The sequence below is a fragment of the Notothenia coriiceps genome, unplaced genomic scaffold, assembly GCF_000735185.1.
Source record: "Notothenia coriiceps isolate Sejong01 unplaced genomic scaffold, NC01 NC01_scaffold00037244, whole genome shotgun sequence".
NCBI lineage: Eukaryota > Metazoa > Chordata > Actinopteri > Perciformes > Nototheniidae > Notothenia > Notothenia coriiceps.
The window spans coordinates 11481941-11509784 of record NW_011369945.1 but is presented as its reverse complement, the minus strand read 5'-3'; the positions used below and the strand labels follow the sequence as shown (position 1 = coordinate 11509784).

The following is a 27844-nucleotide window of genomic DNA, read 5'->3' as shown; positions in this document are numbered from 1 at the left end:
CATCACGTTGATGATCCTCCTCTGCTGTTGCTGACAAACTCCTGTTATGCTATGCAGAACATTATTTTCCTTTAATCAATTTTCCTTGTATCCAGTCTGCATTCTAGCACTAGTATTAATACGTATCCTCTTTTACTATGCCAGGCGTAGAAGATGGATGCAAAACAGATCTGGGGCACATTATTCCTTCACCTCCTCAACAACAACAGCTTGCATCATTATTGGGTTTTTATGCTTGTTTTGCGCTCAGTGTTATCAGTATTCGTGTTTATATCTCTACCTATTTGTTTGTTTGTTTTTATAGCTGCCTACTGCAGCCCTCCGAACAACCCTGTAAACGGCACAGTGCACAGTCTGACGGGCACCAAGCTGGGCAGCACCCTGCGTTTCAACTGTGACCAGGGCTTCCGGCTTATTGGACAGAGCAGTGCCACATGCACCCGCACAGCACAGGGGATCCACCAGTGGAACGCACCAGTGCCACTTTGCCAAGGTGAGGGTTCAATTATAGCCAGAGTTCAAAGTCAAAGTCAGCTTTATTGTCAAAATTACTACATGTGTTATATATACGAGTTGGAAGAAGTACTCGCATACCATACGATATGATAATACTTTAATGTTCAGATCAAGTCTGAAATGTGACTTCCATCACAGCAGCTCCATGTGTAACATCAACATGGACAAATATCAAGACAAAATACATGAAAAACAAACAACAATCATTTAACATAACAGCACAATCACTGAGAGAAAACATGCTCAAAGAGCCTTTAGCATTAGATGTGGGATTCAGCTCTGTATTTACTGTGAGGATTGACTGGTGCACAAAGGATGCTTCAGTCTGACTTCCTGGGACCCTGTATCTCCGATTAGATTCATATTGGCTGTTCAGAACATGGTTTAGGTCAGAGATGATGGTGTTGGACAGCCTCTCTAGGTTATTGTGGTATGCTGAGTCATAAAGTCTCTGACAGGGTTGACCAACAATTTTTGAGCAGATTGTTAACAGGTGGAGCGGTTTTGATTTGATTTGAAAGCTGTTGACAAACACTTGTACCAGGCAGTACTGCAGACTAAACAAGATCACAGATGTAAAGAACAGCAGAAGACTTTCTCTGCTCGCCCAAAAAGACCTATGGCGGTGAAGAAAATAAATGCTTTGTTTTAGTACATCTGACTAAAAATAAGAGTAGAGCTACCAGAGTGTAGAAATAATCCTGCATGCAGCTACTTGTAATCACTTTGTATGCTGCTGCAGTGTAGTTTGTGAATGTTACCAGGTGTAACTTGCGTCTTAGTTAAGTGTTTTTTTTTGCATCATTATTCCAAATTTGCAAAGTAATTAAAGGTATTAAATAAATGTATTGGAGAAAGGTTCACTATACCACTTACTTAGCACCACTGATCATAGCAGCAGGATATTAGAGAGGATAAGTAGGATGTAGATTGTTAATAAAAAACATGGATAAAGAAATATAGTCCATTGTTTTACATTTCCTAATTAAGGTGAGGCAAATTACATTTGTACAATCAGATGGGCAGGATGATTGTAAATGGCTAAAACAAGATTTTCTCTTAATTAAGTCACATTTCCTCAATGTTATCAATTCAACTGAGCTCATCCGGTATATAGGTGTATAGACTTCTCCAAAGTGATTAAATTAAACACTGTGCAGAGAAAACAAGATTTTAACATTCCTAGCATTCTCCTTTACTGATGTGCTGAGTTCAAGAAGACATTTTCTCTTGCAAATTCATTTTGTAAGTTGAAATTGTTCTGTTTCTGATCACTGATTCCATTTGCTTTGGATCACAGTGTGATTCCAGCTGACAGTGCCATCACCAACAGCCCCTCAGCCTTAGGCGTGCTTCAAGGAAGCTCACTTCACCCATCCTCAGAACCGCTTTGAAGATGGCATTGCATCAGATTAATGATAGTTGGTTTAACTGAGCTGAGGTGTTTGATATGTCAGTCTTGTGGGTTATAGCCACAGGTATCTGCTTGTCACTGTGCAGACTTTTTTCAGTGATACAATGAAACAAGATAAATGTCATTCTTTGCACCAGGACTGACACAACTGTGATGCACATAAATATAGTCAAAGCTTTTAAGGTTATCTAATTCAATTTAAAACTGCTTTTCCCCCTAACATAAACAAATGTAACTTTAGATTTGACAAGACTGTGATGCAGTTGCACCATCCTTATTGATCTCCATTTTTAGTGAATTATCTACAGTACAGTATATGTCTGTGTCTGGATTTTATCTTATACAGAATCACAAAAGCATTGAATCTATTTTCAGAGTCTAGTTTCCGACCAGATTTATTAATAGTATTAACTATTCAATGCCTGGTCAAATCTGCACCTGGTGTAATTTCCACAATAATTGCTCATGCTCTCTCTGGAGCCTATTGTTTACTCTGGTGCAGATGGCAGCCCGAGCTAATGTTTACTGCACATCAATTGATGCTCCTTCGCTGTGCAGGAAGCCTATGTAGAGCTTGGCACTGCATACAAAGATAGTTAAATAGTTAGTATATTTTCATTCTAAAAAGCACATGTTTCGACTTACTTCCCGACACATTCCTCATTCCCTTCTAGTGATGTCCTGTGGAATGCCAGTACCTCCGATAAACGGCAGTATTGTGGGCCAGGACTTCTCTCTAGGAGCTACGGCCACGTACCAGTGTAATCCCGGATTTCGCCTGGCTGGGCCTGTCACCACCTCAGTGTCATGTCAGGAGTCTGGGAGGTGGAGCCCCATTGAGACCCCGCCCAGATGTATTCGTGAGTATTTCTCTCACTGTCGGTTTATTTAGCTGCAGTTCCATTGTAACCGCACCAAACACAAATAGGTATTTATGTTAATAATTTGTGTTTGTCCTTTGACCTTCCAGCGGTGACCTGCCCCGACATCGGCCACTCTGCTGTTGAACATGGGAGATGGAGGCTAATCTATGGCACTCAAAACCAATATGACACTATAATGATGATCATATGTGACCCGGGGTATTACTACAGGGGTCAAATGGTCATTCGATGCCAGGCCAACAGCACCTGGAACTACCCTGATCCACGTCCAGTCTGCGAGAGTAAGTGTAATCTCCATGGTCTTTTTTTACCACAGTGTGTTGAGTTACGACATAGAGAACGAAAAGAAAAATAGTTATTGTAAAGCAGGAGAGTAATTGCATCCAAATGTACGATATCCCACTTTGATATTAAGAAAATAACATAACTAAACACAAAGAAATGTTCTAACTAAAACAAAATTAGATCACATTTTACAAACAAAACACATTTTGTTTTAATCTAGATTATATGTAAACCATACGGGAGTGTAACTCGACAAATTGATTTCTCATTGCAGTCATCTCCTGCGGGGACCTTGGGACTCCACCAAATGGCAACAAGATTGGAACACTGACTGTGTATGGAGCCACCGCCATCTTCTCCTGCAACACAGGGTATACCTTGGTGGGCTCTCGGGTACGAGAGTGTATGTCCAATGGGCTTTGGAGTGGATCACAGGTCCAGTGTCTAGGTGAGATCTTCAACACCCAAGAAATTATTGTATTCTTGCAATTTACTTCCAGACGCTTTGTTTGATGTTGACTCTTCTTTAATCCACAGCTGGTCATTGTGGCAACCCAGAGCCCATAGTGAACGGACAGATCATTGGGGAGAATTATAACTTTCGAGGCAGCGTTGTGTACCAGTGTAATCCAGGATTTCGTCTCATTGGTGTGTCGGTGCGAATCTGTGAACAAGCTCACGAATGGTCTGGAAACACTCCTGTCTGTGTCCGTAAGTAACAGAAAACAGCTCGTAATAAGTCAAACTATGGATGATATTGTGTATTTCTTTAGGCTTCTACCTGCTCAGATAAAGTGGGAACCCAGACTTTTACTTTTTACTAGGACAACCACCAAATTAAGAAAAAAACAATCTCGATACAAAATAATTGCCAATTCTGTCTCAGCATAATAGTGTTGCTAATAGATCAATAATGAATAGAGACATATATTACCTAGGGATGCCCTTATCAGGCCGTTACCAACTGCACATTCAGTGTGATTAGACCTGAGCCATCTGGTACTGATCACCAATTAATCCGGTTATTGAATATTTTTTTAGAGGAAGCTTCTGCTCAAGCTCCTGAATTAAAATCACATATATATATTTATATATAAAACCCACCTGTGCCTCGTGTCTAAGTTTTACCGTGACATTTTCAAAGATGGGGTAATTATCACAAAACGACACTCTGTATTTCTCTATAATATAATTTGCAAGATTATTTTAATGGAGGCCCGTGGCAAAAATTAGAGACATGCAGCTGCAGCGGCGCCTGTCGCTTTAGAGTTTGGATCATTACTCACCATCTACATTCAGTGATGATTGTTTTGCTGTGACGTTGCCTATTGCATTCCAGGGCTTGTTAATCTCGTGTTTGATTTGACTTTTACCCTCATTCGTCTGTTTCCTTTGACTTCCCCAGCCATCACATGTGGTCACCCTGGCAACCCTACTTTCGGATCGACCCAAGGAGCCCAGTTCAACTTGAATGACGCTGTGCGCTTTGTCTGCAACACCGGATACGTTCTGCAAGGGGCTGTCAAATCTAGCTGCCAGTCCAATGGGCAGTGGAGCAACGCCCTCCCCAGGTGTAAAAGTAAGTGTCCAGTACATTTTACAAGCTAATCAGTCTATGCATGTATGCGTTTTAGTAGAACCTCATGCCTACTAATGAATGGATGGGATGATAAAAGAACAATCACACATGGAAGTATAAATTATTATGCAATTTAAGGAGAGTTAAAGTAGTGCAATTTGTCATTTGAGCTTACAAATAGCTAATATGAGAGAACCATTAATCATTGTTGTTCTCATGACACCTCCATGAGCAAAAGGTATGAGTTAAAGTGGACCTATCATGCTATATTTGAATAATATAGTATAGGACCATACCTATATAAGGCATATTTATACTTTTTATTTTTCAAAATACCAAACAGATCATGCATTTTAGCCATTCCTCATTTCGCTCAATTTAACACTGTCTTTGCATGGGCTGATTCTGTGAGAACAGCACCATCTACAGGCCTGGCATATGTACTACAGCGTCTCCAGCGCTTTCCAACGGCAATGTCCGTGGCTGTCTCCTCCTGATTGGTGGAGTTGGCCCAATAGCCGTAGCGCCACTTCTGTGACGTCATAGAAGTGTTCAAATCTGGATCAGTCTTTATCAGATCCGCTGCAGCCCCTTTTTAAGAGATTTGGGTATGGAGGAAAAGAGAGAGGGTTGTGTTTTCTGACACTTGGTGAGTTCCCTGGAACACCGGGGAGTCCGGACACATATTCATGTAGAAAAAACGTACACAAGTGCATTTTGCATGACAGGTCACCTTTAAGGTTCAATTGCATGATGCATGCTCATAGCACACCAACAGAAGCCAGTCCTGCATTTTTTTATACGTATGTGTGTCCTGTGAATGATTCTAGTGCTAAATAAGCCAAAGACATCAACTGTGTGAATAGCCAATGCTCAGTGAACATTGTGATTAAGTTTATACGTACTTGTCCAGAGGGGTACGGTTTTGTGCTCTCCTCAATTTTTGTAGGTAGGTATTCAATTACTTATTGTATTGTGCAAGGTCATATCTTCTGTGACCAAAGATGACCCCAATCATAAAGAGAGCGTAGAAGAAGCGCAAAGACGCCCGGGAGGGAGAAGGAGTTTAAACGATGCATATTAGAGGGGAATTGAAATGAATAGCAAAAGAAAAGACTGGATTATTTAATTAACGCACTCTTAACCACTTGGTCCTGTGAGGTTTCAGATCATATTTACATGTGATGTTATTTCCTCTTTCCCTTGCTATCCCTGTGGCCCCCTCTGGCTCACCTGTCCATCAGGGAAGCACACTTGGTCCTTAACCATACAGACAAAGCCAAAAACAATCACAGGATCCTTGAGCCTGTGTGACAGACAGCAGCCTTTGGGAGAGCAGCATCCTGACTTTTGCTCAGAATAAGAAGTACCCTGTTCTGCGTGCAAGTGATGCAAAGACTCTTAATTTGGCAGTGTTTTTGAGACAAGCCATGTATCACCGGCACCCACGTCTGTCTCTAAGTCCCCGCTAACTGAGGGCTTTGTGACAGCCACAGAAAGGGCCCGCTCGCAAGGTCGGGCCCTGAATGCGACAAGGCAGTGACAGAATCAGTGACGGATTGACTTGTGAGTTTGTTTTAAATGAGCAGAGAAAGGACACGGCCTTATTTTTTCAGACATTTATGAAGGGATGAGGGGGGTTGCGAGTCCCACAGGAACCCTTCTCCAGTTGTTAAAAAGAGGGAGAAGTACATTTAGCTGCCGCATGAATAAGCAGGCGAGATTTTGTCCCAGACATACGCCTTAAATCTCTCCGCTCGAGTGGTGACATCACATTAGCATTGGCCTTGTTTTCATACAGATGATGACTCTGAGATGCTTTTTGTGTGCCTCTGTGTGAGTGGGGGGGTTGTGGGTCTAGTTTTATGACATATTATCCTCACTGTTGATGTGGAGACATAAGAAGCTTAGGGATCTTTTTGTCAATCAGATTTATCACCCTAATTACAGCATTCTAGACATATTTGGTGAGACATGCACTCCATGTGCTTCCTCATCTGAGAGGAAAACTAAGTGCTGGGATGACATCTGCTTCAACCATCTCATTTTAGCTTAGCTGGACTGTCAGCTTTCCTTTAAGAGGTAGAGACTAGTGGATAAAGAAGGCAGGCAACTAGGTAAGGAAGGGAAATTATTTAATCACTGAAAGTTAATGATTTTCACGGTCCAGATTCTAACTACAATCCTATAGGCTCCATCAGTAATGCAGGGAACAGTCTTCTATCCCTCCCTAATCAACACCAAGTTGAGTCACGGCAACAGAGCTTACAACACCGCCTTCTTTGGATGACTCGTGTGTTTATTTGTCTTTCAGCCAAGGCCGGATTAATACCTGCAGGGGCCCCTGGGCACTGAGCGCTCATGCCCCCCCCCCCACAACCAGTGGCGGACTTGGGGGAAAAAGTGGCCCGGGGTTTAATTGACAGACAGGCCCACTTAATGCGCGGCATGTTATATATTTTTTTTAATCCGAGCAGCCCTCCGGCCCACGCACAGCACCAGCCATCTGGGAAAACTCCCGGTATTCCCCCTAGCCAGTCCACAAAATGTGACATGAGTGAGGGTGGGGCTGTGATTCGGCTATACACCGCCGCCGCGTAGTAATAAAGTTGAGCGCATACATAGTGAGATCTACAGTAAAGAGACGGTTTAGAAAATATATTAATTTGTCCCTATAGAAAAGCTGTGTTATTTATGGTGAAGAGTGAGTGTCATTTAAAACAATGTATGATGAGTGAGGTTGTGCCCGAAAAAGAAAAACAAATGTTTTTAATTTTTTCTTTTTTTTTTTATCTTGTCACTGAGGGCCCTATTTGCTCAAGGGCCCCTGGGCACTTGCCCAGGTTGCCCATATGGTTAATCCGGCCTTGCTTTCAGCGATAAAAGGCAAGAGACACAGGATAGAAAAAACACACTCTGACACACCACTTATAGGCCGCTGCCTGGCAGGAGGCCAAGAGGAGGATAGGGTTACCGGGGTCTCCTCTTCTGAGTGGAACAGAGATGAATTACCTCAGCCCTTTTCCCCCCCCTCTCACTTTTATTCTTCTTTTCCTTTCATCCTTTCACTTCCTCTCTGCCTGCCCACTGGGCCACACACAGAAATGTACCAGGAGGTCAGTCGTTTTAGATGACTGTTGGATCGCTTTTCATTCTATGTTGCCCGCACACATTTATTCAAAGCTGAATTCAGAGCTTGGGAAGTCTCGTACAGAAACAGATCCACTGCTTAAAAAACACTTTGTGGTGTTATTATGCAGTGAGTTGTAAATGATGGCACCACGGGTCAGCGCTCCACTGGAAGGTATATATTATAATAGGTATTTGGGGGTGATTAAGCTGTGCTGGCCAGCTTGGGAGCATAAGAACGAGCAAGCTTTTAGGTGCATTAGCATACAATGGGTTGTTTTTCGGATGTGGCAAAGGCAATCTCATGGAGCAAGACTGGAACTGCAAACGGGTCCATAAAGGATATTATTTTAGAAGCCATTAAGAGTTTTGGCATCATAGTACAGATGCACTTGTGTTTCACAGTATAGACTAAACAGCAACTGTTACACACTGCCTTGTTCTGGCATTGTAAGGTTTGGGTTTGTATCCGAGATCCTCAAGATGGATCGGTGCTGGAAGCAGTCGTAGCCTGATATTCTTTCATGAATTTTAATACATTCTGCACCATAAGGGCCTCTTCCTCTCTAACTCTGTCCCTTGCTCCTCATCCATCCCTCATTCTCCCCTTCCCTAACTCTCTCCATCTGGTGCTAAACTGACATGGTGCCTCTTCTCCTGTGTGCTCCCCATCCATCACCATCTTTGCACCACGACGGCCAGCAGGAGACTGGCTCTAATGAAGCAAATGTTTATTTCCGGAGTGTGCCTCCTACTTCATTTGGAATGGGCTCGATAGATGGGGTAGATGAGGACAGGAATGGACAGAGAGCAAAAACTCTGCTTTCAAAATGGTTCCCTGTGTGTAAGAGGGTGTTATAGCGACTTAAAAACACAAGAAACGTTCCCTTCCGTCCGTCCTGCCTGTAACTTTTAACAGATAAGCGTCATTAAAGCATTACTTCCAGGTTAAAACATTTGTTTTTAACACAATATGTTTTTAATAATCTGGCTTCTTTGAACTCTTCCCCCCTCTCCAGTTGTGAACTGCACAGAGCCGGGTCACGTGGAGAACAGCATCAGGCAGATACTGGCGAGCGGGCCGCACCGCTACAGCTTCCAGACCGCTGTGTCGTACCGCTGTAACCCCGGATACTACCTGCTGGGCACCAGCTCCCTGTCCTGTCAGGGGGACGGGACCTGGGACCGCTCCCTGCCAAAATGCCTATGTGAGTATCTCTGGGGTTGGTTGTAAGTGAAGCAGGATCAAATTGTATAAGAAGATAATGGTAATACTGTGTAAACTACCCAGATAACATCTACTCCACCTTTTTTAAGTTTTGAAAATGGATTATCAAAAAGCAGAATTAGTCATCCTAGTGACTTATTTTAAATGCACCTTTTTTTTAAATTCAGATAATACACTTAATGGCCTTGTTTTGCATTTGTAACCTAAAGAATCCCATTGTGATAAATAACTAGCAGTCTTACCTCACTAAGTTGGATACGTTTTTTTTATGAAATATAGTCTGATACTGTGAAATGTACTTCTATGACTTCCCTAAAACAAGTCAATCAATTGAACATGTGGTTAACTGTCTCGTCTCTCTGCTCTGATTTGACAGTGGTGCTGTGTGACCGCCCCAGCATGCCTCCCTACACCCAGATCTCAGGCGACCGTCGGACAGTGGGCTCAGTCATTCGCTACACCTGCATCGGCCAGCGGAGCGTCGTCGGCAACACAACGCGGATGTGCCAGCTGGACGGCCAATGGAGCGGCTCTCCGCCACACTGCTCCGGTATGGAAAACTAAACCCAGATTGACCGTCTGCTGTTTGGAAAGACAAAACTAAAAATAACCCCATTTTGTGAAAGCCTTCAAACTTTATCTTAAGCACATTTCATTTGAAACTATGTGCCGGTGAAGCACTTTTTCTCATCCTCTTGCTAGCTCCTCGCTCATAAAACGTGATTAATTCAGGTGTAATATCACCACCAAGTCACAGTGATGCCCTCATAATGCCAGGTTCAGCAAATAAAGACTTTGCGTGGCAGCTGTTAGCAGGTAATGAGCGAAGTAGGTGGACCAAAGATGGAGCTGCCTCTCTGATCCATAGGCCTCAAGGACAAAGAGACTGTCCTCTATAAAACCGCTTTAATCTGCTCATATTAGACTGAGGAGCAGGGACGCCCACCTCGGCTTGGTTATGAAGCCCTATAAAGACATCGGCCCCCATACTCTCTGTCCTTGCAGTGAATCGCTTCAGAGAGCCTAGTTCACATGAGAAAAGCTATGGGGGTATATACACATGCAAATACAAACACATAAGGCGCGTTCACACCAAGTACTTTTCCCACAAAGGTTCCTGAGAACTGCGATTTAGTTGCGTTCACACCAAAAAGTCCCAGGAACTAAATTAGTTCTAGAGAACCTTTTTTACCCACTTTTCAGTCCCTGCTAGAGAGCAGGGACTTTCGTGGGAGAAAAATGTTCCTGTGTCTGATTGGCTGGGCGGAATGCAAACCACGCCCCGTCAAACTCCCAAAAACTTTTGTGAAGCCGCCATTTTATTATCCTCGCATCGCATTATTAGCATTAGCATTAGCCCAGCAGCTTCTCAGAAGCCAGTCCCCAACTCCGGGGACTTCCGGCCGGGGATTTTGGGCGGCAGTATACGCCGTGAAGTTGTTTGCGGCCTGCCAGTAAACCCAAAGCAGAAGAAGAAGAAGTGACGTCAGCGGCTTCATTTGCCTAATCCACCCCCAGGAACTAATTTCCGGTGTGAACGCGATCTGTACTTAGTTCATGAGAACTAAAGAGTTCTCAGGAACCTTTGTGGGAAAAGTACTTTGTGTTTGTGTATGTTTCTTTGCCAATAGGCGTGTTCACACCGACAGTGACACACAAACTAGAGCACAAAGAGAGCTGCAAGCTGATAATAAAATAGCATGCTGACAGTTGACTGACTTTCACATATGTTTCAGGGATAGGTAGTGTTTTCAAAACAGGTATTAAACACAACCATTGTTTTTGTAAAGCCTGACATTTGTATCTTTGCACTATTAAAGAAATGTTCACTAGTACTTTTTAAATTAGGAAGGGGAGCAGTTTCAAGGGTTTAAAAGAAAAGAAACAACCCTTTCTGCAATGCTGTAGGAAGTACATATATAATCTACATGTGAGCAATGTTTTTGCCTCATGATTACATTTGTATGTGTTGTCGGATTATTTTCCAGGCGATTCTGCGGGGCTGTGCGGAGATCCGGGCACTCCCGTGCACGGTATCCGTCTGGGGGAAGACTTCACGGTGGGCAGTGCTGTCCGCTTCAGCTGTGAGCCCGGCTATCTGCTGAAAGGCTCACCAGAGAGGACTTGCCTGACCAATGGGACCTGGCTCGGCACCCAACCTGAGTGTCATGGTGAGAATACATGGTTACAGTGTGTGTTGTTTTTGTATTTCTTCTATGTCATACATTGACTGGTTGAAGGGGATGGTGGATCCAAGTTTCAGAATCAGGGTTCAAAACACGTTATGCTATTATGCTAGGAGAGCCTGGACTGGTTTCAGGAAAATGAGTATGGGTTTCAACCTTGCCTCCTCACCTCTTTATCCTCACATTGATACTGAAGCGGTCATGGGAGTTCTGCCTATAATCTGCATGTGTTTCCTTTTCTTGGTAGCTGTGGGAATATTAAGTACTGAGATCTGTGCTCCTGGCTCTAAGTCCTTACAAAACCTAAGCAGGATATGTATGTACGCACGCACGTGGTGGTAAGTCAAGGACATTCCTATTTAGTGTTGGAGTATGACCTTTAAGGCAAATGTTAAGCATGCTTGCTATCAAGGAAAAAAGCTTTGAGTAAAACAGCTGCATTCAGTTGATCACAATGCCCTCTCCAATGTACTGTGAGAGTATTCTGGTCACGTCCAACTCGAGACCCCAGAGCAGACCCAGAAGACTTTGGAGAGATTGCATATCCCATATGGCCTGGGAACGCCTTGGGATTCCTTCAGAGGAGCTGGAGGACACACATGTGCAAAGTCATGTATGAACTACTGATTAAATTGCCAATACTGGAACCTAAACCTGGATAACTGTTGAATAATGAATGGATGGAAGACTTCTTAGGAACGGTAATGAATGAACATAATGTCTGAACATTTTAGTAACGCCTAAAGATGCCAGCTGTTGAGTTATGATTTTGCAGTAACTAAAGAATAACTAAAGTTCACTGAACTTCTAATGAACCATTGGCATGAATACAACATTTGCCTCTCATTTCCATTCAGTAACTTATATACTGTACATATCAATCTCTAGTGTCTTTGTGTATCCCTTCATTGCTCCACTGGAATTGTTTTAAATAATAATATTAGGATTAATATACAGGCCAACGTTTTCATTGTAGCCAGATATTTTGCTGATAAGTATTGATATCATCAGCTCTACATTTTAGTGTCTTTTCAGAGCTAGCTGATCTCAACAAATCCTATCAGTGAATTGCATATTTCAAGCTTTATATTGTGGCTAATAATGTAGTCCCTGATTGTGTAATTAGCTTATGCCTTTGAAAATGAAATGAAAGGCAAATCGCTCATTCGCATGTGTTTGATTGAGGTTTTGATCAAACTACAGAAGGTTATTTTTTTTATTTTTTTTCCCGTTTGTAACATCGCCTCCAGTCTGCTGTTGACTGCTGAAGAAGACAATTCTGTAAATGTGTAGGGACTGTGCGTCTGATCGATATTGGTCTAAAGGGCTGATACGATCCATTATTATTGCAGAGAAAGGACGGACATTACGAACAGCGAAAGAACTATGGTTGCAATTATTTTTCTACTGTCAAACATCTTTCATGCAGCAGCAATTTCCAACATTTTAACTCAACTCTTAACAGCAATAACATAAACAAAGAATTTATAATCTTGCTGTATTCCACCTTCAAGAGGGCCAGTTTATCTGCAGTTATATTGTATTTCTTTGTCCCTGCCCTTGCTTACACTCCACACACACACACACACACACACACACACACACACACACACACACACACACACACACACACACACACACACACACACACACACACACAACCACCACCTCTCTCTCCCATGCATCACGCTGCCTTACTCCCTCTCTGTTGTGTGGTTTGCTGACGAGCCGAGGCTCCCCACCTGTTCTCGGTTGGCACAGACTTCAAGGGCCAGGCCACATCTGGTCATTACGGGAGGGTGAAGCCCACGAGGCTCTGAGGGCCCGGGGCAAGCTGGAAACTGTAATGAACAGAACCCTCGCTGGCGGCTGGACAGACACCAGGGGACTTAGTGAGCAAAGGATGTGCCCATCAAAGCAGAGCTACTTATGGAGTAGGACGCAGGGGAAGACGGGGTGGCGGTAGAGTGTGTCCATGAAGAATAGCACACACATAAAGGATTGGAAAAGGAATGTGTTAGAAAACCAAGCTCCATTTGGTCAAATCTACAGTATACGTTTTATTGAACTTCATACACAGAACCAGGTAAAGTGTTAATCAATTGGTACAGGATCTTTACCTTTCTAAATCCTTATGAAATATTTGAGTTGGAGGTTAATTGGCTTCCGGTAATCGCTTAAAGAGTTTAAAGAATACTTTCACTGGTAAATTGCTATTAATTTCCTTACCTCTTTTCAAATATTATCAAAGGTTGGTAGGTGGACAGCTTGGATAGAGAGATTAGTGAATGGAAACATTGAGTCAAATGAGAAGTGTATTTTATCTGTTGTTCCTTTTCCAAAAAATGCTCAGATGAAGTCTGCAACTGATATTATCCAACACTCCAAAAAAACACCACACACACACACCCACACACACACACACACACACACACCCACACACAACTACTGCGACTTAATATTACCAAATACTCTGCTAACCTCTTGTTTTCTCTTTTGTCTTCAGTGATGTCCTGTGGAAACCCGGGAACTCCAAGGAATGCTCAGATCCTGATCCACGATGGCCTAACCTTTTCCAGATCCATTACCTACTCCTGCAGGGAGGGCTACTACTCCACCGGCCTGCTCAGCAGACACTGCACCGTTAACGCGACCTGGACCGGCAACACGCCCGAGTGCTCCGGTAATTAACGGCTCCTCCAGAGAAAGAACCAAAGTGTGTCTTTGTATAGTTGGAACGCTTCTCTTTTCCCCTCATGGACATACAGTAGAAGTTCATGCTCCAGTTGAGGAGGCTTTTCTGTTTCTTTTTCTTATAACAGGTGTGAGTTGTCCAACTGATGGCCTCTCATGTTCATTTATACTACAACACTAGTTTTCAATTTGATGGATGATTTTAAAATCACTAGGATACATATATAGACATTTTATAAGATATGAGTACAGGTAGTAAAAACAAAACATGATGCAAGAAATGCTGGAAAATATGAAAGCAATTCTAGTAGATTTTCTTTTGTGTAACTCATTACTCATGCGGATCTCTGGCTCAGTGAGAGAAATTGGTTTGAGGCCTGTCCGCTGGCACAGGCCTGACTGACAGTCTGTATCCACATGTTTCACAAAAGGCACTCAGGTGCTGTACAGAGCGGAGAGACCCCGGCAAATAGAGGTCACCAAGAGAAGCAGTTTCTTCTGAATAGGGAGGATAAACCCTAAGCACCACCATTACGGATTTCAATGCACTGTAATCCACCCAGGAGTGAAAGGCTACATGTTGTCGCACATTGGTAGATCACCTTTAGTGAGGATAGGATATGTGAATAGGCCCACTCTGGGCTAAAGGATTTCTTCTGATCTGATTTAAATTGTATGCTAAAAGAGGATTTACCTCATTACCTGACATGGGGGGGCTACTACAAGGACTATTTGGGTAGCTGCCTTGCTCTATTTTAGCCTACTGTAGCTTGAGTATCCATTTCAAATATAAAAACAAATGTTTCACTGAGTTAAATATTTTTAGCAAATTAAGTCATGCTTGTAATTATAATATATATTTATACATTTTCTGAATTGTATTGCTTTGTTTACATTGGGTTCACATGAAACTGTGGTTTTATTGGGTTTCTATGAGGACATTTTTGTTCTCTAGTTTTGAGTGTCTTTGGAATTTTCTCAATGTCGAGGACGCTTCCTTGGTAGGACATGTCTTCCGAGTCACTTCCTTCAGAAGCTAGGCAAGAATCCTTCCTGGCATTCGGCAAACAAAGAGTGGAACAGGCGAGCAAGTGTGCAGGTGTGCGTCATATGAGAGGCCCTGCCTTACATTGTCCGCCACAGATTTTGGGAAATTGGTCCGTGCGCAAAGCATTGTGGGGATTTTAAGACCGCGGAGGATACACGTGTGCAGCCTCGAAATGTCTCGCTACGAAGGACGCCGGGCTCGGTAGAATTCCAAGGAGCCTGGACATTGGAACTGTCCTTCGGCGGGACTCGATGGCGTAGCATCCTTGAAATAGTGGCTCTGGAGCATCCTTCCTTGACATTGAGAAACACCCGCTATGTCGGCTACAATGTTTTTTACAGACTTATTATGGGAGCTGAATTGGATCTAACAAAGTTGTAAAAAAGTATAGTAAATCATTTTCTTGTCAAAATGCATAAGGCATTAACACATCTACATATATTAAAACATTAAAAAGCCAAAAAAAGTGATGCATACAGTAAGGGTTAAAAAACATTTGAATCCTATAATGTCATGTTCCAAAGCAGTGAGTGGCACTTTTCTAGGAAGTATAACAACATAGTTACACAAAAGGAGGAAATCATCTCACTGTATCTCAGCCCTGCAGGTATTACACAGTCCTAGAAAGGCATTATGGCTCCAGGCGACTCAGTTCTACCAGCCCGGTGGGAAATCTCTAAGTGCTTGCTCAGTGAAGGGGAGACGATACACCTCAAAAAGGCCTGGTTTGCTTACCCTGCTGGGGATTCTTCTAGGAATCTTGGTCATATGCATTTAATAACTCCTTGTTTCCCACTGCAACATAGCACAAGTTGTCCTTCTGTGCCCTGGATGTTCTATCTTAGTCATATACACGGCAATGAAGCTGCTGAGTCACACAGTGGAATTCTCTCTGTTGTTCCTCAATCACAATGTTTTCCCCGCAGGATATTAAAATAGAATCAAGGAGAATGTGGTTTGTTTTTATGCTTAAGGGAGCCACTGTAGAGGGATACCCATCAAAGAGTTAGTCTCTTTGTACCCTAAAAGCTCTAAACTGGAGAAAATCAAAGTGCACTGATCCTTCATATAAAAGATTAAGTCATACTGTCAGGGATATCATTTGAAGCAGAAATGCATCGTAAGTCATATTTGTAAGCATATGAAAAGAATACACATATTATTATCCCTGTAAAGACATGTGAACTTTGCTTTTTCTTGGATTGTTACGTGTTGTGTGTGAGTTAAACTGCCTATGTAATAAAACAGTTCATTAACTCTTAGCTCCATCCAGTGAGCCACTTTAAATAGTTTGTTTACTTGCTGGTATTTCAATCTCACTGTTTGATAACGACCTTGTTCTTTACATCGCACAATCCAATGGGAAACTAAATCATCAGATACTTTAGCTCAAACAGAGTAAAAAAGCAAACTGACTTTTCTTTTGAATGTATTTTTCATTCACCTAAACAAACCACAATGTCTGTCTGCTTTCATTTGATTATACTTCTGTATCCTGTTATGTTTCTGCAGTAATACACTGTGGTGACCCTGGAGTGCCAGCCAACGGGGTGAGGTCGGGCAATGCTTTTACATACAACAACACAGTGAGCTACCAGTGTACTCCTGGCTTCACCATGGACGCTGACAGGGCCTCGACTCTGAAGTGCACCAAGGACCGCACCTGGAATGGCACCAAACCTCTCTGTAAAGGTAGAGTTGTGTAGAATTATGTAAAGGACAATACAATGATGTAGTGCCAAAATCTCTAGGTATACCTGTATTCATATCTGTGCCAAAAATGTCTCTTAACTAAAAGAGAGAAGAAACAGCGTTGGTCAGATTCAGACCAGGCCGTTACGGTTATGAACAAGCGTTATCTAAATTATATGTTGAAATATTGAATAACCAAATCATTTTATAATAATAAAATAAAAACTGCAAAACACCCATTTAAATGTATGTTATTTTACTGCATCTGAAAAAAGCAATGACATGTACGGCTAGATTGAGATGAGAAAGTACATGAAAGGAACGAGTAATTATAGAAGGCTAGAACAAATTAATCTTATACTTATACGTGGTCTAAAAAGCATCACATCATTCAGACCAGTATACAGAATCCATGAAGTCCTGCAATGTCTCTTTGTCTCCTTGCAGCAATCGTATGTGGTCCAGCACCGATCATCCCTAACGGACAGGTTGTCGGTACAGACTTCATCTGGGGCTCTAGCATCAGCTACTCCTGCAACCAAGGTTACCAGCTGTCCCTGCCCACTGTGTTAACCTGCCAGGGCAACGGCAACTGGAGTGGAGAGAAACCCCAATGCTTCCGTAAGTGGCACCACACTGCAACACCCAATTATATTATACCGATAATTGATGTGTCTTTGGCTTGTCCTTTACCCAAGCATGTCCATAATGCATGTCCCATGTGTGACATTTCAACTCCATGGAAGATATTGGATTTAAAAGCAACATGGTTACTAGGTCCTCTCTCATTTCCCATGTTCCCTTCTTCTTTATCTTTGCAGCTGTGTTCTGTGGCGACCCGGGGATGCCAGCCCAGGGGAGGAGGGAGGACCGAGGATTCACCTACCTCTCCTCTGTCTCCTTCTCCTGCTACCCTCCCCTCGTCCTTGTGGGCTCCACCAGAAGATATTGTCAGTATGACGGCACCTGGAGTGGCACACAACCCTCTTGCATAGGTAGGCTACTTTACCATTACCATTACCATAACATGTCACTTGTTAGACACTTTTATCCAAAGCGACTTAGATAAACTCAACTTGGGGTAAAGTGTCTTGCCCAGGGACACAACGGTATGCTGACTGCAGTGGGGATTGAACCTGTGCCTGCCTGACCTAAAGATCAGCGCACTAACGCACTCAGCTACAGCCTCCTACTTGTTGTTTTTTTTTATTATAAGAGGTCCTATTGTGCTTTTTGGGGTTTTTCCTTTGTACATGTAAATGGTCTGCAAAGGTTAAAATCCCAAAGTTCCCTACAGGGGGAGTTTCTGTCTGAAAAACTCCCCCCTGCCTGAAATCCCTTCGATTGGACTCCTTTGTTTACTTGCGGGACATAATGACACTTGCGCTTCTATTGGCTATTGCTCCAACACACTAAGACATTGACTAATCACAACAGAGCAAGCCAGCTAACCAATCAGAGCAGACTGGGCTCTGGTTTCAGACAGAGGGTGAAAAGAGGTGCTGCAGCACCTGTAAGAGCTGTTTGAACTTTAAAGCATGCAGACATGTCACAGTAGAGACACTAAATAAATACACACATGAACCTGAACATCAGCATGATAGTGCTCCTTTAAGGTGTAGTCTGACATGTTGTTAATGATGGAACACAGCACTTTGATGTAATGTAAGTAATGACTAACAGACAGGGCTACAGGCAGTGGTTGTTGGCAACAGTGTGCATGGCCTGGGGCCTTGTTCTATAACCAAAGCACAGAACATAAAGCAATATATGCCTTTACTTTTATATAAGAGAGAAGCCTCTCATTGGCTGGCTTGTGTTCTGCCTCCTCATGTTCTCCCTTGTCGTCCTGATCGCAATCAAGTACTAATGCATGCAAAAGCCATTTAAACCAGCTAACAAGCTGTATCGATTCTGTTCTTTCCCATTCTGATCTGTGTAATTTATTAACCCAACAGAGAAGGTTTACTCCACCTGTTTCAGAATACTCTTGGTTGTAGACATATTGTGGAGAAACTGTAGCTCTAGCATTGCAAGACTGCACCAGGAGCACATTTTACCAAATTTGCAACATACAAGCGCTCATTTGTAATGTGAGATCAATGATTGAGGCCAACGCTGCACTTGACCCATGCATGAGGACAATTGTGCCACCTTCTGTGACTTATATGCAAGCAGAACTTTCAAAACATCTTTATGTAACTGCCAGTATCAAACTTTTATTTTGCCTTTGTCATCACAAAATATTGTTTTGCTGCTGCAGTAAACATCCCCCAAGCAATAAACCTTCTTAAAAAAGGAAGAGCACTACCGATGACTTACAAGTTATACATTTGGAAGCTGTAGTAAGAAGCACTCAAGGAAATCACACTCTCTTGTCAGAAACAAATTCCAATGAAGTACAAAGTATTGTTTCAGCCCTTTGGATCTTTGTGGTATTTAAAGTCTTTTTAAAGAAAAATGTGTGCTGATGACAACATTTGACCTTAGAACAGTTTGTTTAACATGAGTTAACTATGGCAAAAAACTGTGTGTTTAGCCTTTCAACATAGTGCCTGTCATGTGAGAGGTCAACTAAGATGTAGTGGTTATGTAATCAATTTAAGATAATATGAATCTTACAACACTTTTAGTTGCTATACATTTACTCGTAAGGTCTCTTGTGGCTTTTTGTTCCACTTTTAGATTATACAATGGCTAAAACAATCCTCTTGTAAGTGACAACAGTTCCATTTCTTCTTGAGTTAGTTTAACATTTAACTCACGGGAGGAAAGGTAATTTTCTCCCAGGCCTATTGCCGGTGTCTTACCCACTGTAGGCTGCAGTAAATAAAACATTCAGGCCCAACGTTTGTTTGGTCTGATAACGGCTTACAGTCTATCATTGTGTTATTGGCTGGTCTGAGCACGGACAAAGTGTTCAATGAAATACTTTCTAGGAATTATCTATGCGAGTGTTTCCTAAGAACGAATGCATGTGTATGAGTGCATGGTTGTCCTTCACTGCTACACTCAGTATTCCAGACAGACACAGTATGTGAAACGAACAATTCCCATGCTGTACCTAGCTAATTCAGCTATATATGTGTTTGTAGTGGATGCATTGTGTAAAGCAAATACTTCTTCCTTTGATTTGAGTTACATCAGAATTGCTGTTTGTGTGTTTCAGATCCCACTCACACTACCTGTGGAGACCCCGGCTCGCCTCTCTTTGGAAATCAGAACAACTCTCAAGGCTACCAGGTATGAACAATGTGTTCATACCGAATTGAATACATGTATTGAACAGAAATATCATTGTGAGCTTTTTATATAAGCATGAACATTAATTTGCTACTTTTAAAAATCATGATATTTTTGTTTATATATTTTTTTTTTATTCTGTACCTTTTATTTGCCACATTGTGAGCCTTAATGTTGAATAAAGGACTAGCTCAGTATCACTGTTACGAGAAAACTATCTTTTTTATTTTCATAGTTAAACTGTGACACAGTCAGCGGCAGATCAGAATGACTTGGATGTCCTTTTATGTTGTACAGATGTATGGCAGCAACTTGTATTCATTATAGTAAATCTGCTAAATCTTATGGAAAATTAACCAAGAGTCCATTGTTAATGTACGATATTTCAAATATAACAATTTGTTGAAATGTTTAGTTTTTTAATCAAAAGTCCACAACTAAAAACAAACCTGACACAGAGAAAAAGCAAACTATACCACATATATGAATATAAAATGTTAATAACATATTCTTATCACATGTTTGGACTAGCAAACCCCCCAAAAATGTATTTCACTAATCAAATACACTGCCTCTTCTTTCTGTACAATCCTCTTGCTGTTATGCCTAATACACTTTTTCTGTTCCTGGTCTGGTTTCTCATGCTGACGTGTGTCCTCTTCCAGATCGGCAGCATTCTGTTCTTCAGCTGCAGAAAGGGCTACTTACTGCAGGGCTCCATCTCTCGCACTTGTCTGCCCATCCTCACTTGGAGTGGTTATCAACCTGAGTGCATTGGTAAGTACACAGTCTACCTATATTTAAAAAAAAAAAATACATGAGTTTGCATAACTACAATTATTAGGCCCAACATCCAACCTTTTCAAACCTGTTCCTTTATCTCTTCTTTTTCTGTCCCTTTAATCCTTCTCTCCCTTCTTTTCTGCAGCCCACCACTGCAGCCAGCCGGAGATGTCGAGCCAGTCTGATGTGAGAGCCATCGAGCTGCCGTCCCTTGGCTACACGCTGATCTATACATGTCAGCCGGGTTTCTACTTGGCCGGAGGATCAGAGCATAGGACCTGCAGGTCCGATGGGAGCTGGACAGGGAAACAGCCTCTCTGTGAAGGTATACACATGTATACATTACATCCCTAAGGGAACATGGAGATGATATTAAATATGCAAACACATGCACCCTTTTTGCTTTTGCCACTGTTACATTTCTACACAAAGCAATCAGAGATACATTCACAGGAGCTTATAAGATCACAGACTGTCCCACACAGATGTAATAAACACTTCATCCCACATTTGTATTGTACCGTGTCCGTTAGCAGTCTCCATTGAAACTGCTTGGGTCCATAATGTGCAGACTTCAGCGGTGACTCATGGTGGGAAATTGGGGATTGAGCTAATGTTGATAAATAGCTGTGTTAACACTTGCTTATTCTCAGACACATGCCAGGGCAGGATGGACCATCTATCACAAAATGGCAGAGCATTGAATTGCACCCACACATACACACAGACTCAGACACACACACACACACACACGCTTTGAAACATTAACAAGGGTGAAGAACCTGATTAGACCAATGCATCCCATTGATTAGGTTAGCAGAAGTACCTCCTATAAATGGCGAAGGCAGCGTTAACAAGATCTCGCAGACAAATAGACTGCCATTAAGACACCCCCAAGTATTGGCCTAAATACATATAGGAAAAAAAATAGAGTCATCGACCCACAATTATCGAGGTTAGACAAATGCTAATAGCTTAAAGAGAAAGACGTACTCAAGGGGAGCTTCCATACGATGGATCCTGTGGCGAGCCGTTGCTGAAATATAGAGGGTGATGGGTGTTTTTTAAGGCAGTGCCATTAAGACTGAAGGAAAGAAAGTGAACTGGCCTTACCGCATGCAGGATCTTAACAGCGCCTGTGGGGGCTGTGATGGAGCGGAAGCTCAAAAGAGTGGCAGGTGATAAAGTCCACAACAGAGGGATGGTGTTTGTGTCTGTTTGCATTCATCCAAGGTGATGTTTATGCTCATAAACCACCATCAGTATACCTGTCTTTGTTTGTAGTTGCATGAAAACCCTCTTCGCTGTGTTTGTCTGCGTGGGTGTCTGTTTACTACTGCGGTGCAGCCCTGTGGCCCCGTGTGAGCAGTAAGGCATTATTAAAGTGCTTCCCCTCGAAGCTGTGAAACTGTGCCTCTGCCTCAGACGAAGCCCCACAGGGACCACCCGGGCTGCTCTTTGACGCTCCAGTCAAGTCCTGTCGCAGGCAGGCCTCACTCTGTCCATCGCATCGTTATTAGTCATGGAGCCAGACAGAAAGTGCTGATAGTGACATCCTCCCACCTCAATTATCATAGGGCTGCTAAAAAAAGAAAAAATGTCTATCTTTCAGGATAAACTTGTTAATTAGTTTTTGAGTTAACTCTGTTTTGTTGTGCTCTTCAGCTGATAATCGCTCAAGTGGTAACAGCCCAGTGACAGTGCAGGACCCACCCTCAAAGCTACCAGGTAAGCTTCAAACGTTTTTTCACAAGCTTAAACTTTTATTTGTTTCAAATTGTGTCTATAATTAGTTTGTCTTTGTTACTTTGTGGGACACTGTTGTAGATTTTACTTCTGTTAAGTAGCTGGGGGATGATCATCAAAACAAGTTACATTTTTCTATACTTTGATTTAAATTACAGTAAGTGTTAGTATTCACTCTCACCAGTGCTAACTTACCCTATCATCTTTGTTCCCTGACTCTGTTGAGCCTAAAGGTAAACAAACCACTGAAGTCGCCTGGCACCAAGGACTTTTTTGTTAGCTAAAATATCCTTTTCTTTGCCACCTCTATCTCCACCCGTTGTCTCTTTTAGTCCCTGTTGACGTTTTCGCTAAGAACTCTCTCTGGAGGGGCTCCTATGAGTACCTGGGGAAGAAGCAGCCAGCTATGCTCAGCATCACTGCCTTTGAGCCCTTCAGCAACCGGGTTAACGGGACGCTCATCGACCACAGCGGAGTGGAGCTCAAACTGTCTGGTTGGTACTCCAAAAGTAGAAATCACTGTCAAGACATTCAACTCACACACATACGCCTTCAACCTCATACCAGAGAGCTACTGGTTTTTATCCAAACGGACAATGTCAGAAAAATCCCAATGATGACAAGGAGCAAGGAAAACAGTGCGGTCCCAGCATGGAGGAGGCCAGCGCAGCAGTTACTGAACAGCTTTTATTTGATTTCCTTGTGGCATAATCACCCTGCAGCTGTGGTCATTATGACACACATTTGCAACCTGTCGGCTTGGACACTTCACTGCATTGTACCTGGAGTGAAGTGTCCAAAAAACACTATAAAAAACTACAGTGTTGTTTTTCACAGCTACAAATGTCCACACTGTGACGTAACGCGCAATATACAAATAACCTTTCATTATTATAAAATCATACAGAATTAGTCTTCACCTTCAAATTTCCCAGATACTGTTATCGATAGAATCGCCTCATTCTTGTCCAGAAACACAAATCACATCAGTAAGCCACACTTTTGCACGAAGTGACACTAGTTAAGCGAATAAACAAGGGGAATAGGTAATGTTTTATTATTTTTGTATTTACTCTCCATAGTTCATTGAGTGCAAGCCCTCATTTACATTCAGATGTTACCCCTCTGGGATGCTTATATTGCTACAGCATATTTCTTTAAGACTGCATCAAGATTTCTGTCATAGATAACTAAAAATGGCTGCTAGTGGAAACACAACATGATAAGGAAAGGTGATGCCATGATCAGAGGACGTATCAGATTTAGTTTGAGTCCCTGTACGTTTGTAGATTTATCCGATAATCCTTTTGAGTTTGTGTATTTGTGGTTTTTGCTGCAAAATAACTGTTAACCATTTCTTCTTGTAGGTACGTTTAAGAAGGAGGAGGCTCAGCTGCTGCTGCAGGTCCACCAGATCAGAGGCCCTGTGGAAATCTTTGTCAACAAGTTTAAAATTGACAACTGGGCCCTCGACGGACATGTAAGTGCAAAACAGCACCTCCATATGTAACGGCAGAGATTTCACATCACACAAACACACACACCTTTTATTGTGAAATATGCACGAGCACACATACACACTAACCTTGTCACTCTGGGGAGATGGAGGGCCCACCAAGAGTTTTCTCTTTAATTAAAATGCCAGTTAAATCATTGCCTCGTAATCAGGACTCGACAGACCCCCTCCACTCCTCTTCCACCCCCCCCCGATATATATAATTAAAAAAGCAGGTCACAGTAAATGTGTGTGTCCCACTGGTTTCACAAGCCTCGCAGCACTCGAGTGTTTACGTACTAGCATGCTGCGCAGAGAGGAATACTCCTTTTGTGTAAAATGCTGGCGTGTGAGTAGCAGCACGGCTGAGCGTGTTTATTTTTGCGCTCTTGAGCAGAACGTCATATAACATGTCAGCCATAAGAGCACCTCTCAGCTCCTTTGACATGATATTTCATTTCTGCGTGCACCAGCTGCTGACACTTTGATGATACTCTCCTTTGTAAAGCCAGGATGTGACACATAAAGTGACTGTCTTCCATTCCTCTCTCCCTAGGTGTCCTACATCTCTTCATCCCACTCCTATGTGTACCAGGGATTTGTCAGAGGAAAAGGCTTTGGCCAATTTGGTCTCCAGAGACTCGGTGAGTGAGCCGTCCACTTGGATATAGAAACATCTGTGACCGAACGTTCTCTTTGGGGACCACTGTAGGTTCTGGTTTTTTCCTTTATAGATTTATATCACTGTAATCTTTCACTTAAACTCTGCATGGCATCTGTATGCCCTGCTGCAAGTCCTTTTATAACATATACGTATATGTACCTTCGTAGATGTGAAAACACTTGTGGCCAGTGTGGCTTTACACTCAGCATTCATCGCGATACAAAAACAGTTCAAACACCTGATATATTGTCAGAAAATGATTTCCTAACACACTTCACCCACATGACACAGCTACAGAAACGTTTTCTCTTGGAGTTTGTGGCTAGTGTGCCACATCTTGCAGATTGTATATAGTGAATATGACCCTTTAATTCCTGTGTGTCATTCTTTAGTTCCCTTCAGAGCCCTCTGATATGCTGTCTTACTGTAGATATAGAAAATGTTTTCAAAAGACTGCTGCCAAACAAATATTCACTTCATGTTTGTGACCTATAAATCCAGCCAATAGTATCCTCCTCGCTACAGTTTGTATAGAGCCACTGCTTAGACCCTGACTCAATAGTTCTGCATGCTGTTGGAGTTATGTGTGTGTGACATCATGTCCTTTTATTAACGTTAACTCTTCAGAGCTAACTCAATGAGGCAACATGAAAACATAAAATTATATATGTAAATTTCTAAATATGTTGCCAGGCATTTTTATTTAGTGAACTTTTTTAAAGATAAGTGTTGGAAACAGATGGATGCTTTCCTTTTTATTCTATGTATTTGATGTTTGCCACTTCACAACGTTAGTAAACTGCTCCCAGCCACTAGTTACGATCCAGATCCACGGTTTGTTTTTGCATAGAAAACATATTAATTGCACATCATTTAAAACGCATGCCGGATTGGAATGACTCCATATTGTATGTAAAGGAAACTGAAGATAAGAAGTGCACGTGCACAAATAAATCATTTTGGGATGGAATTGACCAGTGGAATTCAGATTAAGTGTGTTTGTGATTGGTGAAAGTTGTGTGAGCATAGTGAATACTGCCATAATGAGAGAGGTGCTTGAACAGCAGGTGCAAACCCCCCCCACCCTGCACACTGAGCAAACAGCTCTTTATTAATGCAGAGGACTGGGCCTGGTGCCAGTACAGTCATGTGTATGTGTGTTTAAGTGTGTATGGGAATAAAGTGCATGGTGGCTGGGTTGGGTGTATTGGAAATAATTATTTTCAATTTGTCAAGGTGTCCTTTGCGTGTGTTTTCTTGCGTGAGAGTGTCTGTTTGTGTGCTTGTGCTCTACAGCGGGGAGTTGATTGGCAAACATCACAGAACCCCCTAATTGAATTCCTTCTTGTTTGTCACTCGTCCTTTATCTGAGCTTTTTTGGCATTCTGTGGCAAACAGGTGGGCTGTCACTCCACTGTTGCTTCAACACACACACACACACACACACACACACACACACACACACACACACACACACACACACACACACACACACACACACACACCCCTGCATAAATTAGAGAATTAATTTGAAATGACTAAATGGCTGTCGGCATGTGATGTCAGTAATTAAGAGTCATTTTTAGGGTGATGGAATTTGACGTTCCCAGGGGGTAAATGAAAAGATTGTTTTATTCCTGCTTAGTCTATTATATATAGGTGGAGCCTTCCTGGCAGCATTATAGATATATTTTATTTTAATATGTTACTGTTTCATTTTAATTTTCCTTAGGCGCTTATCTCAAGTTCTTGGCAGAAGGCAACGAGGATACTTTTCATATTGTTTTGTTAATTGTGTTATTTATGGGATTTAATTATATCGTCTACTGCTGATATGGTATTGTACTGAAGTGATGCTAATTGAAGCGCTCCATGTCTTATCTCTTTTCTTGCAGAGAGTTTAGATCCCAGCGGAGACAACACAGGATACAACTTTGCGTCCAACAGCAGCTCAGTGGCGGCAGCCATCCTAGTGCCTTTTATAGCCATGATCATTGCAGGCTTCGCTCTGTACCTCTACAAACACAGGTACGCTTCACACTGTTGCCATGGTTAACATCACTCGCCACCTGCTTACAAAATGTCCTTTTGTATTTACAAGGAAGCGTCTTAAGTCAAGTTTTAATTTGCCTCTGAAAACCACGCTGTTTTCAGATAAGATTCTTGCTTAATTTCTTTTAAGATTATTTTTGCATTCAGGCTTTAAAATACATCAGTTGAAAATCGATTTTTGTATCTGCTGAGGCGTACATTATGGAGAAAACTCTTCTCACGGCCTAGGAAACAAACGGGTTCATAACAGTGACACAGGCAGCAATTCAGTTTAGCCAAATTCATACTGAAGCACTTGATTCAATATGGTTGAATTTTTTTTTTAAATTATTTTAGTATTTTGTAGTTTTTGATATGGGTCAGACAAAAAAAAAAGATTTGAAGATGGTACCTCAGGTGTTTTTTTTCATCATTTTATAGACTTTATTTCACTCGTGGTCATTAGTTGCAGCCATAGTCTATAATATATCATATTGATTACACACAGTGTATTTAGATATATATGTATGATTTATACTTGACATGTTGAATTTCCCACTTCTATGTGTACTGATTGTTTATTATATTGATCTGTGTGATGCAGAAGAAGACCCAAAGTCCCCTTCAATGGTTACGTGGGCCATGAGAACACTAATGGGCGAGCTACGTTCGAGAACCCGATGTACGACCGCAACATCCAGCCCACGGACATCCTGGCCAGCGAGACAGAGTTCACCGTCAGCACAGTGTGCACAGCTGTATAGCCACCGCTTCCTCCAGAGGTGAGCAGCCCAACACCACCAGGTCACATGGCTTTGTTCATAAAGTAAGGACTTAGAGCTTCAAGTTCCACATTTCTCTGAAAGCAGATGAAGTTATCACCTCGGGACAAATTACAAATCTAAGGCATCAAAAGCTATACAGATTCTCAGAATCCAGCCATTACTAAAACTTTTACACCGTCCCTCCAGAATAGGATAGAACATTTGATTTATTTTTACTGCTGCAGCTCCTTTGATCTGCATCTCTCATATAAATGGAATCTGTTTTATTGATTTATACTTTATTAAAAAAGCAAGAGTATGTATTGTTTTATTTAGTTTTCAACACTGATGAGAAATAACATGAATGCCTGTGTCTTCTCTTTTCTCTGCGTTCTCCCTCATATTCATCTCCTTTCTTTTGGTTCCCTTACCTTTTGTCTCCCTTTATCCATCTTTCTTTTTT

General features: G+C 42.0%; 1 protein-coding gene across 1 annotated transcript in view; it reads left to right on the top strand.

Annotated features, from left to right (window-relative positions):
* Nucleotides 1–27844, top strand: part of csmd2 (CUB and Sushi multiple domains 2) — a 221697-nt gene that overhangs the window by 188821 nt on the left and 5032 nt on the right. Inside the window, exons 52-73 of the mRNA XM_010794261.1 lie at nt 305–493; nt 2605–2790; nt 2901–3095; nt 3374–3547; nt 3637–3810; nt 4505–4678; nt 8827–9015; nt 9412–9585; nt 11024–11206; nt 13728–13904; nt 16476–16655; nt 17103–17276; nt 17477–17650; nt 19825–19898; nt 20564–20675; nt 20827–21006; nt 22347–22409; nt 22760–22921; nt 23795–23907; nt 24479–24566; nt 26482–26614; nt 27222–27399. Of these exons, the coding sequence (XP_010792563.1) occupies nt 305–493; nt 2605–2790; nt 2901–3095; nt 3374–3547; nt 3637–3810; nt 4505–4678; nt 8827–9015; nt 9412–9585; nt 11024–11206; nt 13728–13904; nt 16476–16655; nt 17103–17276; nt 17477–17650; nt 19825–19898; nt 20564–20675; nt 20827–21006; nt 22347–22409; nt 22760–22921; nt 23795–23907; nt 24479–24566; nt 26482–26614; nt 27222–27381 (3428 nt within the window). The 3' untranslated portion in view covers nt 27382–27399. The remainder of the gene's footprint in view (nt 1–304; nt 494–2604; nt 2791–2900; nt 3096–3373; nt 3548–3636; nt 3811–4504; nt 4679–8826; nt 9016–9411; nt 9586–11023; nt 11207–13727; nt 13905–16475; nt 16656–17102; nt 17277–17476; nt 17651–19824; nt 19899–20563; nt 20676–20826; nt 21007–22346; nt 22410–22759; nt 22922–23794; nt 23908–24478; nt 24567–26481; nt 26615–27221; nt 27400–27844) is intronic.